General features: G+C 43.9%; 1 protein-coding gene across 1 annotated transcript in view; it reads left to right on the plus strand.

Annotated features, from left to right (window-relative positions):
* AMOT (angiomotin) overlaps positions 1 to 14,927 on the plus strand; it is a 33,246-nt gene that overhangs the window by 2,528 nt on the left and 15,791 nt on the right. Inside the window, exons 3-6 of the mRNA XM_009071596.1 lie at positions 6,243 to 6,696; positions 8,470 to 8,614; positions 9,983 to 10,075; positions 12,729 to 12,874. Coding sequence (XP_009069844.1) covers positions 6,243 to 6,696; positions 8,470 to 8,614; positions 9,983 to 10,075; positions 12,729 to 12,874 — 838 coding nt within the window. The remainder of the gene's footprint in view (positions 1 to 6,242; positions 6,697 to 8,469; positions 8,615 to 9,982; positions 10,076 to 12,728; positions 12,875 to 14,927) is intronic.

Below are 14,927 nucleotides of genomic sequence, written 5' to 3' on the forward strand. Positions count from 1 at the left end.
TCACTCCTGACACAGGTTTTCTTTCAGCAAGGATCCTGTCTGTATTATGTGAGGTGACATATTAGGTTCAACTGCAGACTGTCTGGAAGGACCTGGTTCAGTAACTAACTGGAGAGGCCTGACTCTTTTCTATTTTAAAAAACCCAAAACACTCCAGAACAAGGCAGCTTGATTTTATGGCATGGGGAAGTTTAATGCTGAGGCTCCAGAGCTGTACAAAAACTTTGCTACAAAAGCCAAAGTTATGGTGTGATTCATTGCAGAAACTTGTAGTTACTTATTGCAGGACTTAAGCTGTTCTTTAATTACATCTGCCCAGACAAAAGATTGTTTTTAAATTTAAAACTGCGTCACATAGGAATGGAGAAAGTGAATGAAAGCAGTAGTGGTGCAGGTAACAAAAATCACCTGAGCTTCATGTAGAGTTTTTCAAATTTTATTTTCAGTGGACCAAAGTGTAGGAGTAGAAAATGAGAGTGTGCTTTGTGCCTCAGTCCAGAGCTGCTTGTTTAGCTTTCACTAATTTTCCTTGCACCATTTGAAATCTCAGCCTGTTCTGGTTCCCTCTGGATAAGGAGCTAGATTTGGCTTGAGGCAAACACTGATGTCCATGTGAGTGAAGATGGAGTTCTATTAAGGTGGGCTAAACCACAGCTTTACCTGTTTCCATACCATCTCATCTCCATCCAGGTGAGATTTGATATAATGATTTTGGCTTCATTTTGAAGCTAAAAGGGTAATACAGAGGAACAACAGGAGGGCATTGCTACATTCAGTAAATGGTGAGGTCTCTGCATGTTTGTGTTTGCACATACTGTGTTGTGTTTTGAGGGGAACATGAAGAAGAAACCAGTCAGTATTTGGGAGCAGTCTGAGCTTTGGGGGGTTTGAATCTGCTCAGGACCTTCCTAGTCCTATGAGGAGCTATTTTCAGAGTTTGTCCACCATTGTTTGTGATCTGAAATGACTTCAGCAGCATACAAGCCTGATGAAAAGGCCCTTTGATCTGGCTAAATAAATAAAAAAGAGGCCAGGAAAAGGGGAAGTAAAGGGTTTAGGGGGGGTAATGATTGTAGAAGCTCGTTGCAAATGTTTTTGAAAATTCAAAGGCCTCAAATCTCTCTGCACACGGGAAAGGGAAATAGATCCTCAATGGTTGTGCTGCATCAGAAATACTCATAATATTATATGCGGTGAATCTGAGACGTAGCCTGCTTGCTGTTTAAGGGAGAGGTATTTGAAAACACGCCAACAGTCAGCTCCTCTAGACAGGGTGATTTTTGTCTGTATTGGATGGATCCTGGCTGCTTTGAAAGAACATGGTGGGGGGAAAGGGAGGGGGGAGGAGAAAGGTTCAGCTGGCAAGGTTTCCAGTAGGGGAAGCAACTGAAATTTGTCTTCAAAGCATTGGGAATCTAATGAGGTTACTTTTTAACCTAAATAGCTGCACAGAGGAGAAGTTTCCTTTGCAAGCAAATGCTGAAGCAGTAGAACAATTGCAAGACTAATCCATAAATTACAGAGCAGCATAGCAAAGGAAGGGAGCGAGTCCTCTATTCCCCTCCCTCTCCCACACGCTTTAAGAGAAACTGTCATTTAGACAAGAAACCTTCTGTGTTACTAAAGGTGCAGCTGGGTAATGGTGTGAGGATTTGAAAGGCATACAACTTCGGGGAGAGCGTTTGCCTCTCCCCAGGGGTGTCTTTGCAGTCCCCAGTGTTCCTGCGCTGCCGCTCGGTGTTTATCAGGATTCATTTGGATTGGTAAATGTGTGCATTTTTTGAACTGTGCATCAAGGAAACAAAGCCCCTTCTCTCTGCTCCCGAAGCCACACCCTTTTCTGCGGGTTTTTCCCCTCATTGTTCGGGGGAATTTGAGGGTGACCTAATGATGCGGTTAAATAGAACTCGTTGAGCAAGATAAACATTGGGGAATTCACAGCATTCTCATGCTTCACCCTCCCCAGTCTGGGAAAGGAATGGGCTGTGTGTTAAGTTTAAACCAGTCTGCAAACAGTTTGCCTCACCTGCTCTTGGGCGGTGTAAGTTTGGGAACAGTATATGTTGGTAATGATGTTGGTTTAATGTAAATACTGGGCATGCCGGAGGCATCCCTGCTGTTATTTGGAAATATTAAGGAAAGTTCAGAAGAGGGCTGGCTGCATGTGGAGCTCCAAAGTCCTGTTCTCTCCCTAATATCTCAGCTGCTCTTGATGGAAAAAACCCTCCAGGTCTGGGAGCAGAGGATGGGTGCCTTGGGCTCAGTGTGGGTTGCGAGGGCTGATGCAGTTTGGGTGCAGAGGGAGCTCCCTGTCTGTCTGATTCAAGCGCCATCCTCTGTTTGGAGCCCAAACGACTGAGCTCCTGCTGTGGTGATTAATCCCATTGACTTCACAGAAAGTTTTTGAGAGGGACGTCTGCAGAATTTGTCCCATAATTAGTAAATCACTTCTGTGCACTGCGTTCCCCTGAGCAGCATCAAAGTGGGGGCTAATCAGGTATGACTGGGAAGCAGAACAGAAATGCATGGGTTTGATTTCGGCTGTGTAATGGAGTGGAGCCTGCTCCCTCCCGCAGGCAGCGTTTCCTGGGCTGTGCAGGAGGGTTGGGGACGAGAGGGGAGCTGTAGCTTCTTGAACATGAAACAGGCAGGAGAAGCTGGGAGGGCAGAAAAAAAAAATTTAACGAGCCAGAGACCTTTCCTGATCCCTTCATTCTTCTGCCCTCCCCACTGTGTTGCTCTACCCACAGATCTGCTGTGTGACTCTGCAGTCCTGGCAGCCTCAGCACTCCTGATGGTTGGGTCTGCTCGCACAGCTGCCCTTACTCCCTATTTCTGCCTGCATGACTTAAAAGCTGAGGTGACCCTTGTGGTTGCAGAACCATAAATCCAGGTTTGCACTTGGCTCGTGTGGAGTGTTTCTCCGATACATGCCAGGGACTGTAAGGCAAGCAGAGATTCTCGTATGATACAGCCTGCAAAATGAAGTGACCCTTAAAGTTATGCTTTCAAACTTAAACACTTGTGGGGATTATTGCTCTGACTTGGTTTTTATTCCTGCATTTGGTTTGTTCAGGTCTCTATGATACCGAGGCAAGTAGAAGGAGATTGTGTAATTTTGTTTTCCTTGTATTTTGAGAGTCTACATTTTTTCTGAAGTGGTTAGTTCAGATAAAATTTTGATTACTACTGCAGGGTTACCTGAGGACTCATTCTCTCATGGAGGGAAGTTTCTACTACTATTCTATCAGCAGTACTGTTAGGTGACACCGACAGTCATTTGTACCTGAAAGTTTTGCAGTCTGGCTTAAAAATCTTGAAAAGTCTGGTTGCTTACCTTTTTGAATCTCTCAGTCCAAAATTGCTTTACCAGAGAAATAAATTATTAATTTCTCATGTTAATGTGAAGAAATCTCAGAGCCAGGTATTTTGTACCCACAAAATACATGTAAGTATTTTATAAGACAAAATTGTAAGTAGTGGGAATGCTAAAAAGTTCTTTGAATGTGTATTTAAGAGTTTGCATGCAAAATCTTAAAAGGTCTAGTGTCATTGTGAGGTTACTAGGATTTATTTATTTTTTTTTTTAAGGTAGGATGTATTACCCCAGTTGTGTTCTCTCATTCTCGAAATATAAATGCCTTTGTGACATTTTGGAAGCCCTAATGCAGTTGGTAATGCCACAGAACCAGAGGCTCCCAGCTCTCATGTTTTAGCTTGAGCCCACAAGATTGGTATAATTTCAAGATTATGAGAGGCTTTGGGTGTGAGTGCCAATATGCTGGAAATCTTGGAAATGTATCTTGTTTAGAAATACTCAGCTGTGCTTTCCTAGAGTTGTTTTTTACAATAGGTTTTTTAAAATACAGTCATAACTAGACATGTCAGTACGACTGTCCCTGCAGAATTTAACTGCTGCTGTTATTTTTCCTTGGCCAAATTTGTGTTCCTTTCAGAAGTGCTCAGGATGGCAAGATTCTGCCCCTGAGTCTCTGATGACAGAATAACAAGATGTTTTTAGCCAAATAACTCAAATTGTTAACATTGGGATCTAAATAGTCCTCATTAGGCTTATGAGATTAACTCACTGAGACCAGCGGAGTCAGTCTCTGAGTAACTGCTTCGTGTTCTTTTCAGACTGGAAGCGTATTTTGTAGGTTGAAAATTGTTTTTTTGCATCCATGAGGCAGACTGGCAATGTATTTCTTTTGATCTAACCTCTGTAGGTCATCAGGTCATCACAGATTAAGTGTTACAGCAAGGTTATTCCCTAATTGATTATAGCATCAAAACAGAGCTGCGTGGCCATAGGTAAAGAATGAGCTCAAGGAGATAAGTGGTTTGTGAAAATGCAGTTTTAACTCTGCACACAACTGGGTGAGCTAAGAAAGGAGCTGGAAACCACCTGAGACAAACCAGGTGACCTTGAGCCTGGGCTGTGATGGTTTTGCCTTCATTATGAGAACTGGCAGATAGAGTTAATGAAATGGATGCAACCGTAGGTAGAGCTGCCCTCCTGGGAGGGAAAGAACCAAATTGCTGCTACTAAACTCAACATTCGTGAGGAAATTAATTGCACATCTCTCTTCTGCATGACCCCTGAGATCCTTACACTGCATATTACCATTTCTGGGGCAATACAGCTCCTGAAATGACATCACTGGCAGGCATCACAGTCACCTGAGTGTGAGAAACAGTAGCTAGAGCAGTGATTTTTTGATTATTTTTTTTTCTGCCTGACAAAGGCTAGATTTGTTTCCAGTTAAGGAATTTGAGCATGACCTTGGAGGTTTCCATACACCTTCTCTGCTGGGAAGGAGGGAAAGTAAGACATAAGGTGCATGGTACAGAAATAGTGAACCCTGTGCTGGGCTGAGAACGTCCCAGCTCCCATGTGCGCTGCCAGCCAGATGTGAGTAATGCCGGTGCTTCCTCTTGGAAGGTATGAGGAGTTGATTCCTTCTTTCTGCAGAGAACAGGAAGGATGATGCTGAGTGTTGGCACTTGGCTGAGAAGCCTGTTGTGTAACCCTTTATTTCCCAGTTCAGCTTCATGCTTGCTGTTGTCAATTCCTCTAGCACTCCTGGTGTGGTGGGAGAGCTGCAGGCTGCCTTGTACATCCAGTACCCTCACGGTAGGGCAGGCCTGGAGGGTCCCTCCTGTGAGCACAGACAGCTGTGGGGGTATTCTGTAGCAGCTATTGGCCAGGTGGAACAACAGTGTGTGCTTTTCCAGCTGCAGGGTTGAACTGCATCCCAAAGGGTGAGAAATTTTATCAGAGCAGCAGGAGCGTTTCAGAACACACTAAACTGCCAGACTTGGGTCTGCACCAGGCTGAGCTCTGTGCTTAAAGGGACTGGTTGCTGCATGGAGAGGGAGTGCTTTCAACTGTTAAAATAAAGAACGTCCAGAGAAGTTAAAGGTTGAATGTCTTTCAGAGGAGGAAGCAAAACCTGCCTCCTGAGGTCATCCAAGCATGATAAATCCATACAGTCCTCTAAGAGAGATTTCTTACTTGGCTAATGCAGCAGGAGTTGAGCTGGGGATCTCCAGAGCCTGGGAAATGTGAGCTGGTGTAGCTCGGAGTTCTATGATAGTCAAACATGCTGTAGATTTCTAGATCTGTCTTTCGTATCCTGCAGAGGTTATTGTTAGGAGCAGTAAACATACCTGCTGCGTAGGACTGAGGAGAGTTCAGCATCAAAAAGCTGTTTCTGATTCTTAGGTTGGTTTTTAGACCCTTTAACTGTCTCATTTAACCAGGCAGCAGCTTGTTGGTTGATATTTCAGAAAGCTGAAATCAGTGCTGGCATACTAGCATCAAGCTTGAACAATCCTTGTTACACTGTATCCTGAATTGCAGAAGAAAATTCATTGTTTTCTCCATGAGAGATGTCACATTAAGGGCCGGAACAAAAGTGCCTGTTCCTAGCAGTTTTCTCCACAAAGTGTGGCAAAAAGTTATGAATATCATTTTGGTCAGTAGTTGTTGATAGACTTTATCTAAGTGTTTCTGTACAAAATAGACTCAAGAGGATAGACCTTTGTCCACTTAGAATGTATTTTCTGATGATGATTTTCTTTCGAAACATTTTTTTAAAAACAAACTTACAAAATAGAAGAAACCCTCACATGAGTCTTTTGTGGGGGAAGACCTGTGCATGGAAGCTGGGCAGGTCATTCCATGCCTTGTCACTGGGTTTGTGACATGTGTGATGGAGCCTCTGCTCTCTGTTTTCCAGGCAGAACCCAGATGTGCAGCTGCAGTTACAACAGAGACCACCTCACCACCACAGCCCAACTTCTTCCTTGACATCCCTGGGATCTTTGACTTTGCTTCAGTCTCCGCCGCCATCCAGGCTGTCCCCTTCCCAGCATCAGCAACCTCTGACTCCAAGCCAGGCAGATCCTGGCATTCTGCCACGGACCCAGCAGCCTTTCTTGTCCAACCAAGTCCACCAGGGAGATTTGTACCGGCTATGCCAGCCCTTCCTAGGCCCACAGCAGCAGCAGGGCGACTCCTATTCAGTAATGCCCCGAGCCCAGCAGATCCCTTCCCCATATCAGCAGATGCAAGTAGATCCTTTCGCCATCGTTTCCAGGGCACAGCAAATGGTGGAAATCCTGTCAGAAGAGAACCGATCTCTGCGACAGGAGCTGGATGGGTGTTACGAGAAGGTGGCCCGGCTGCAGAAGGTGGGTGTTCTGGAATTCAGGCACTTTCCTGTGTCTGGCATAGTCCATAATTGAATCATCTAAACTGTGACTGTTGCATTCCTTGCTTAACGAATTGATTATCTACTTTAGAGTCTTTGATATGCAGACTGATTAGTCTGTATCCTGTCCCTTTGGGCATCAGCTTGACTTTGTCAGAAGATAGAATCGAAACCTTCAGTTCTCTAACAGTTTCTTGACCATACTCAAAAGCACATCCTCATCAGCTGCCTGAAGAGGCTGACTGCTTGGCTTGCTTGGTTAAATTAAAGCTTGTGTCCAGGATAGCAGCAGGTTTCCTTTTCCCTAAAAGGCTTTAGAAACTGCAGGAAGGGCCTGTTTGGAATGGCACGAGACCATAGTCGCTCAAGGAGGCACAGGGGACATTGCTACAAAACTGGTTGGCAGAACACTGTGCAAGGCAAGTACTTGCTGCTATGGCTACGTTAAAGACATTTGGACTGCAGGACTGGGACTAACACTTCTTTTGTCCCTCTCTCAACACCACACAACTTCCATGAAAACTTAATGTCTTGATTTGGACCCAGCTATTTGCCACCTTTGCCTTTATGAAGCAAGCAGAGTATATGATGCTTAAACATTTGAAAGAAAATATCACAGTGAAACCCATCATTAACTTGCATGTGGGGAGGTATTTTCACACTGCCTCATAGAAATAACTTCTTGATGACCAGTGGTTTAAAGCTGTGCAACAGGTCAGCTTTGCTTTTGCCTTGCAGCTATGGAAAGGCTGATGCTACTTGCAATTTAGGATTTTGTGGGCCTTACTGTGCTCTTTGCATGGAGAGGTCTCCAGGGCCATAAAAATGTGTGGCTGCTTAAAGCATGTGTTTGAGTTCAGGTGACCAGAGTGGCTTTCCACACTCATTATTCCCTATAGTACCTCTTTCCAGGGGCATATATTGGTTTTGTTGTATTTTTTTTGGAAGGTTCCTGGGCAGGAAATTCTTTAGAGAAATATTTGACAGCTTCCTGATAATGACAGAAGAATGAAAATGCACTTCCCTCCACCCTCCTCCACCCTCCTGTTGACAGTACTGATGGGGTTTGCTATTATGTGGATCCACACTTCCATAGCAAAATATACTGAGTCAGGAGAGGTAGAAATGAATCTCCTTCTGCTCTGGATGATCAGAGAAGCTTTACACTGGAGGCTAAAAGGAAGGATAAAATATATTTTACTGTTTCCCTTCTTCCATTTAGTAAATTGAATATTTAAAAGCACAACTAAGTTGTAGGAGTGTAAACATAGAACATCAGGAGGTTTAATTGTGAGTTTTGGACCGTAACAGTTATAGATCTGTAGAGCTCATCAGCGATGCAGGATCTGTCACTAGGGTTTTTTTGCATAGTTTGATCTGCCTTTTTTTAATTTAACTTACTCTCTTGATATTGTGTTAGCTATTTATATAAAAGCTTTTTGCCCAAACTGTGGTGTCAAACTGCCTCAGTCTTGGAAAAAAATAGATTGCGTTTGCACTTCTTCAGTTTGCTATATGCACATTCTCACATATTGGGGAAACAAAGTGAGAGTCTGGAAGGAGAGTTTAGATCTTTATTTTAGCTTTTAGTAGCTTTTTACAGAAGGATCCATCACAGACCTGAGACTGTGGTTTTACTTGTGTATAGGAGTAGGTTTCTCTGAATGAAGGACACTTGAGAGAAGGTAATCTCACTGAGCCTGAGTGAAAATTGTTAGTGATAAAATAGTACTTGTTTTCACTTCCACTGCAGCTGGAAACAGAAATTCAGCAAGTTTCAGAGGCATACAAAAACCTGGAGAAATCATCCTCTAAGCGGGATGCCCTGGAAAAGGCCATGAGAAACAAACTGGAAGGAGAAATTCGTAGGCTTCATGATTTCAACAGGGATCTAAGAGGTAAATGGAGTAAAACTGCTGTTGTTCAATGTGTGGGGTTTTTTTATTATTGTACTTACTTGGCAGAGCAGTGTTTTGCTTCAGAACTCACCATGTCTGACACAAGTATAATCTGAGGAATACTCGAGTGTATTCAGTAGTCAGAGATTTTAAGCACTTGCTGGGAGAATGGAAAAGACAGGTTTAGGAGAGTGCTGCAGTCTTTCATTTCCAGCCTGTTTCTCATTGACAAGAAACATGTGATAAGCCAAATACCATAAACCAGATGCAAGCCTGGAATTCTCTCATGTCTTATATCCTAGAGACAATTTGTACAATTTGTTAGGTTTACACAAATGGAAAGAGGTTTTGCTGACTGCCTAATCCCATGCCAGGCATGTTCACTTGATTTCCTGTCCAGTGACCTTTTCACACTGACATACAAACTGCAGACTGTCTGCTCTTCCTGAAGGTCTTGTCATTCCTTATCAATGTAGGCATCTGGTTTTTTGGATCTCCCTTCCTTTTCCAGAGTGAGATGTTAGTGTCTTGTTCTGCCTAAGAGGCTGAGGCAGCACCATGGCTGTGGCAGAGAGTGGTGTTGAATGGTATTTGACCTTAACGGGGGGTGAAAGCTTAAACATTCGTTTGAAAGGTGAAAACCATCTGCAATTTGAGATGTTTGAAGGTACACTATCTTGCTTGTGAACTGTAAGGTTTTTTTATAAAAGCCTCCTGATTGTCCTGCATGTCATCTGTTCTCACTGCCCCTAGTCTTGTGCTAAGACTCTCAGAAATTGTTTTGAGTGAGGAAGTAAAGGCATGCAGTGCCCAGTGCTATTGAGGAGGATGGTACACAAAGGCTGCATTAAATAATCTTTTTCATAATAAAGCACAGCACAAATATTTCATTCTAATTTTCATAGACTGTTACAAATTTCTAACAGCCTGAAGCAGCAGAGCTGTTAAGCTGTTCTTAGGGTTTTACACTATTCCCTAAAGTCAGGTAATTGGACAGCAGTGATTTAATCTTCTATTAAGATTTAGTGGAGAACTATAACAGAATCTTTTAGTTACATGTAAGATTTATTTGCATGGAAAAAATAAAGGTAAATTGAAAAAAAATTTTTTTTCTGTGTTACAGTTTTTTAAAGTAATTTATTTGGACCTTTATTTAACCTCTTTTGTCTCATTGAGAGTATTTCCTCAAGGATATAATAAGAAACATTTCAAAAGTGACTGTCAGCTTCTGATGGGCTTTTTACCTTTGGCTATGTAGAATTAGTAGATCCTTTCCCCCAGTTGCATTAGAAATACCTTGAGCAGATGTAACTTAATGCTTGGAAGGTTTTAATTATTTAGTGTTGCTTTTCTTGAAAATTTTTGCAGAACGTATGGAGACAGCCAACAAGCAGCTTGCGGAGAAGGAGTTTGAGGGGTCTGAAGACAATCGGAAAACCATCTCTCAGCTGTTTGCACAAAGTGAGTCACACAGTCATTATGGGTCAGGAGAAAGCTCCAGTCATCCTGGGAAGAAGAACAGTGCAGCAGGTTAATTATCAGTACAGAAATCAGGGCAGTGACGGTCCAAAACTGGCAGTGGAGAAAGGAGGAGGGATTCAAGAATTCCTTTTCCATCAGTATGCAAAGTCCATTTGATGGGATTTACTAGAAATTGTGGAGCAAAGGTAGTTTGCAGTTAAACTGTAAAATTAGTGTTCACCCCATAATTTACAGGATATTATGTGCACCTATTTTATTCCTTGAAAGCTTTGGAATGAAACCTTCCCAGGCTGACAGGAGTCCTGACATGAGTTAAGGCTGGTGGGACTGGAGCCTGCTAGGTCTCCTATCTCTTTCCTCTTTAATTTGCCACTGCCCTATCCTGTTCAGCAAAAATAAAGAGGATGAACACTCCAGCAGTCTGCTGGGCTGGGTGAAGGTCAGGAATTCTGACCACAGCAGTGGATTTATCACAAGGCAAACCAAATGACGGATGTGAAATGCTGCTTTCCTTTGTACTGAAATGTCTTGAGGCTGATGGCAATCAGCCAACTTTTCTCTCATCCCATGGTGTGCTCCACCCTTCTGATAATGCTCACTTTTCTCCAATTGTTATAGAAAAAGGTATTGCAATAAAATTGCAAAATAGAGGGTTTTTGTGATGTAATACACATTGCTGCTATTCTGACAAGTGCTGGTATCCATCCCTTGTGTTGTCTTTAGCTTATTTCTTGTGTCTTACGTTGCAAGCAAATGTCTATCTGGGAGTTAATTCCAAACTCCTGGAGGTAGTGGAAAGGCTGTGAGTTTAGTCTCTCCTTCAGACTGGTTAGGTGGACGTTGAGGTTTAGACATTCACCCAGAGATGTGGGAAGGTCGAAGCTGTGAGGCCTCACATTCTGTTTCATCTTTTGGATGAACATGGAAGCCATAGTGCTACATTTCATCAGTCCCACCATTTCTAAGGGTGCTGTAGGTACTTGTCAAGTGAAGCAGCAGGGGAAAAGTCTGCAACAAAACCTCCAAAAGCTTCTCTGCAAGCACTTGGAGCTTAACAAACAGCCTGCTGGCACTGACTGATACCTGCTGGCATACTGCCACCCTGTCTCATTGCTGCCCGGTTTCTGCAGTACATTCTAGTGTGCTCACACTGTCAGCAGTTCATTCCCGGGTGGAAGAGAAATGCTGGGAAAAGATGGGAAAAAAATAGGCAGGTGGTGGCATTAACCTTGGGTCTTACGTCATGGGCTGGCTCTGAGTTGCAGTCAGGGTTTGCTCTGCAGAGTTCTGGGTGCTGGTGGTGGACAGGTTTGTTTTGCAACCTGTGTGTGGGCTGTGTTGGTTCCCTAGCAGAAGGGAATCTTTAGCTACTCTGTGTTGCTAAAGCTTTGCTCCTGGCTTTTTGCTGGCAGAAGAAAGGGAGTAATTGTGGTCCTGTAAATATAGTTATGCACATGCTTGCACAAACGGGCCTGTGTACTCCGTATGCAGTCTGTTCTAACACCCAACATCTAGTTCCTGTTTTTCAAGCCTTCCACTCCTTGTCCTCATTCCTTTGTCGTGGGATATTGGTTTCTGGAATGCAGTTTCTCTGGTGTCATCAGTGCTGGGTGTAGATCACTCCAGGGAGTATTCTGTGGTTATGTATCCAGCAAGTGGGTTAATGTTATCTTTGTAGCTGGTTGGTTTGAGCTAGGAATGACAACATATACAGAGGACATCAGCTCTGTGTTGTGGCTTTGCCTTACATCCGTGTGATAATTTCTCCCGTTGCCATGTTCTTGAAACACAGCATAGCTGCTCCAGCTAGGTCCATCTCTTCCTGGAGAGCAGCAGAAAAGGATGTGCTGCTGTGCTTGGGATCGCTTTAAAGCATCAGACATGAATGCCCAGTGCTGTGCAAAAGGCTTTCTTGAACTGCAAGTCTGCTTTGAGCAGTGACAGAACAGATATGTGTCTCAGTTCTGGCCCAGGGGATCATTTTTAGAGGCAGTAGAGGAAGATAGAGGAGTTATCATTGCTCAGTTGTTTTCTGACTCCTCTGATGGTACTGTCAGCAAAGTGGGATAGCTGAATCATAGAATCAGACCTGGTTGGAAGAGACCTCAAAGATCATCAAGTCCAACCCTTGGAGGGTTCCTCTGAGAAGAGACAGCTGCCCTGGGCAGAACAGCCTTCCTGTTTGTGGGGTCAGTGTGGAAAAAGGAGCACAAACTTTGCAGGCATAGAAGTCTGTCATCTCTCTCCTCAGCCTGAGATTTTTAAATTACTCAGTTTGTTTTCCACTGCTGAAAGCTCAGAGGTGAAGAGGTGCCAAGTTTCACTAACCATCTGCATAATCAGCATATTGCCTAACTGAGTAACTGTACTGAGTGATGCACTTTCCATTCCTTCTCACTATTGTTGTGGCACATTGTTACTTGAAGGTACCATGCTTATTTTTCAGGGCTAGAAGACCCTCTTTTCCTTAAAAGCCATGTCCTTTTCTCACCTCTCCCCTTAGCACTAGATTTGCATTGTCTCTCTTGTGAGAAGTTCCAGTACAATCTTTTCTTCACCTCTGGACTGAAAGACTCCTGAAAGCTGGGTAGAGGCAAGTGCTGTCCCTTGATAATCCACCTTGTTTTCACAGACAAGGAAACACAGCGGGAAAAAGAGAAACTGGAAATAGAACTGGCTGCCGCACGTTCCACCAACGAGGACCAACGGAGACACATTGAGATCCGAGACCAGGCCTTGAACAATGCTCAGGCCAAGGTGGTGAAACTGGAGGAGGAGGTAAGGATGCTGGGAGAGAGGAATTAGGGTAGCTTGGGTTCCAGTAAAAGTGGGAACGAGTTATTCTTGGGGAAGTTACAAGGAAATCTGCTTTCTTCAAAGCTGTTTATATCGGCTTAGCTTTGTGTTGACTAGCTAAACCACTGAACTGTGCACAGATAAGCCACAAATCTGTATTCCCTTGGAAGTGCTGTTGTCTAAGCGCCCATATTTCATTTTCGTTTTGTTTCAATTGGTAAAAGTGGGCTGGAACCGAAATCTCAACCCTGGCAACCTCCTGAACTTGGCAGAAATTCAGATCTGGATGGACTTTCAAGTAATATCAGATGAATGCAGCTTGTCACCTTGCCAGGTGTGGGGACAGTGCAGATCGCTTATGTGCCCAGCACTTCTAATAAGCTGGGCATGACCTCAGTTGTTTTCTCTCCCTTTCCTCCCAAGAGGGGATAATGCCTTTGAGCTGCTTAGCTGGGCAGCTTTCAGGGCAGTTTGTTTTGTAGCCTTGTCCCTGACAGTCATGGCTCTTACCTTGCTGCCCTTCTGCGTCACAGTGTTCATCCTCTTTCCTCCCGCCCACTTCTTTCCTCTCAAAGGCCTCATTTCCCACTCCCAGCCTCTGCTTCCTTTACTCCTACTCTTCCTCCATGGAGAGTCTCGGGAGGAAATCTCATGACCAAGCACACTTCCTCACTGAAGATTTGTTCTCCTTCAATTCTGCCACCTTCCTCCCTACCAGCACTCACTGTCTCCCTCAGCTGAGCACTGTGCCTTTATCCACCTGAGTTTTGCTGCCTTCAGAAAAATTCCTCAAACCCCGCCCCTTGTCTGCTTCTACTTCTCTCTCTGTTCAGGATCCCGTTGTGCCAAGAGAGGAGGAATGATCAGATAGAGAGGGAACATCCTCCTCTTTTAGTCTTGTCTGCTTTCCTCCTCTCTCAGGTACAAGTGTTGCTGCATTCTTAATTTTAGCCTGCTCTTCTCTGTGGTCTGTATTTGCCTCAGTAGCCCTTGTCCTGAGTCTTCATGTGTCTCATGTCCTGGTGACCTTAATTTTTGCCCATTGCAGTATCCTTCCTTTAATCTCTTCTGCTTCATGGAAGCCTTCCCTCTCTCTCTCGCCCCCTGGATCTGCTCTGTGCATTCAGGATATTGTTGTGGGGTTACCTGCTGTCATAGCCTTACTGGCCTGGCACAGCTGCCTTGCACATTGTTGCTCAGGGGACAGGGAGCATTAGGTTATAGGGTAATTTACATGTGACACGATTCTCTTAGGCTCTGAAACTATTCTGTCATTGATTCTGCAATGTATTAGAGCTCTTTGGCTTTCATTCAGATTTCAGCACCTTATCACACTAGAAGTCTGATGTGTCCTTTGTACTCCAAGTACATGGGGACATCATTGTGGCTTCCCTGGAACTATACACATGCTTGGAGTCAACGTGTATGGAGGTGCTGTGATCAGCTGGGCCAGCACACATGGCACTTGGCTGGGTTGAACCTCTGTGTAGGCACTAATTTTGGCTCCCTCACAGTAAAGTTGAAGCCTTGAGGGGTAGTAATAATAGTGTATTTTATTTTCAAAAGACAGCTCTTGTTTTTCTTGAAGAATTGGGTTCACTGCTGTTGCAAAGTATTTCTGCCTAGGTAGAATAGTAAAATAGGTAAGTAACTCTGGGCTATATTGCATTATAGCTTCAAAACCACATGTAGACTGAGACTGAGAGAGAGTGAAATGCCCTCCATGAGGGCCTGTGGTCATATTCATACAACCTTTGCTCGAATCCCAGGGTGTGCAGGAAGTGCCACCCTTCCTGTTGTAGATAAATATGGAAGCGTCTCAGTGAGGGATCAGGAATTAACTCTGCTTTTTCCTAGAGGTGAGAGGGAATAAAGGGAAACAGAAAGGGTAAGGAGTCATTTTTGCAGGTTTCCCCAATCACTTTTTAATGAAATACTTAGGATTACAAAGCATTTGTTGCCTCATTAGTATTAAATTGTGGAAAGTTCTCAAATCCCCAAGCTGTTTGGTAACTTGGCAGCCAAGCAAGCTGGT

Source organism: Acanthisitta chloris, unplaced genomic scaffold (genome assembly GCF_000695815.1).
Source record: "Acanthisitta chloris isolate BGI_N310 unplaced genomic scaffold, ASM69581v1 scaffold9350, whole genome shotgun sequence".
In the NCBI taxonomy this organism is placed as follows: domain Eukaryota; kingdom Metazoa; phylum Chordata; class Aves; order Passeriformes; family Acanthisittidae; genus Acanthisitta; species Acanthisitta chloris.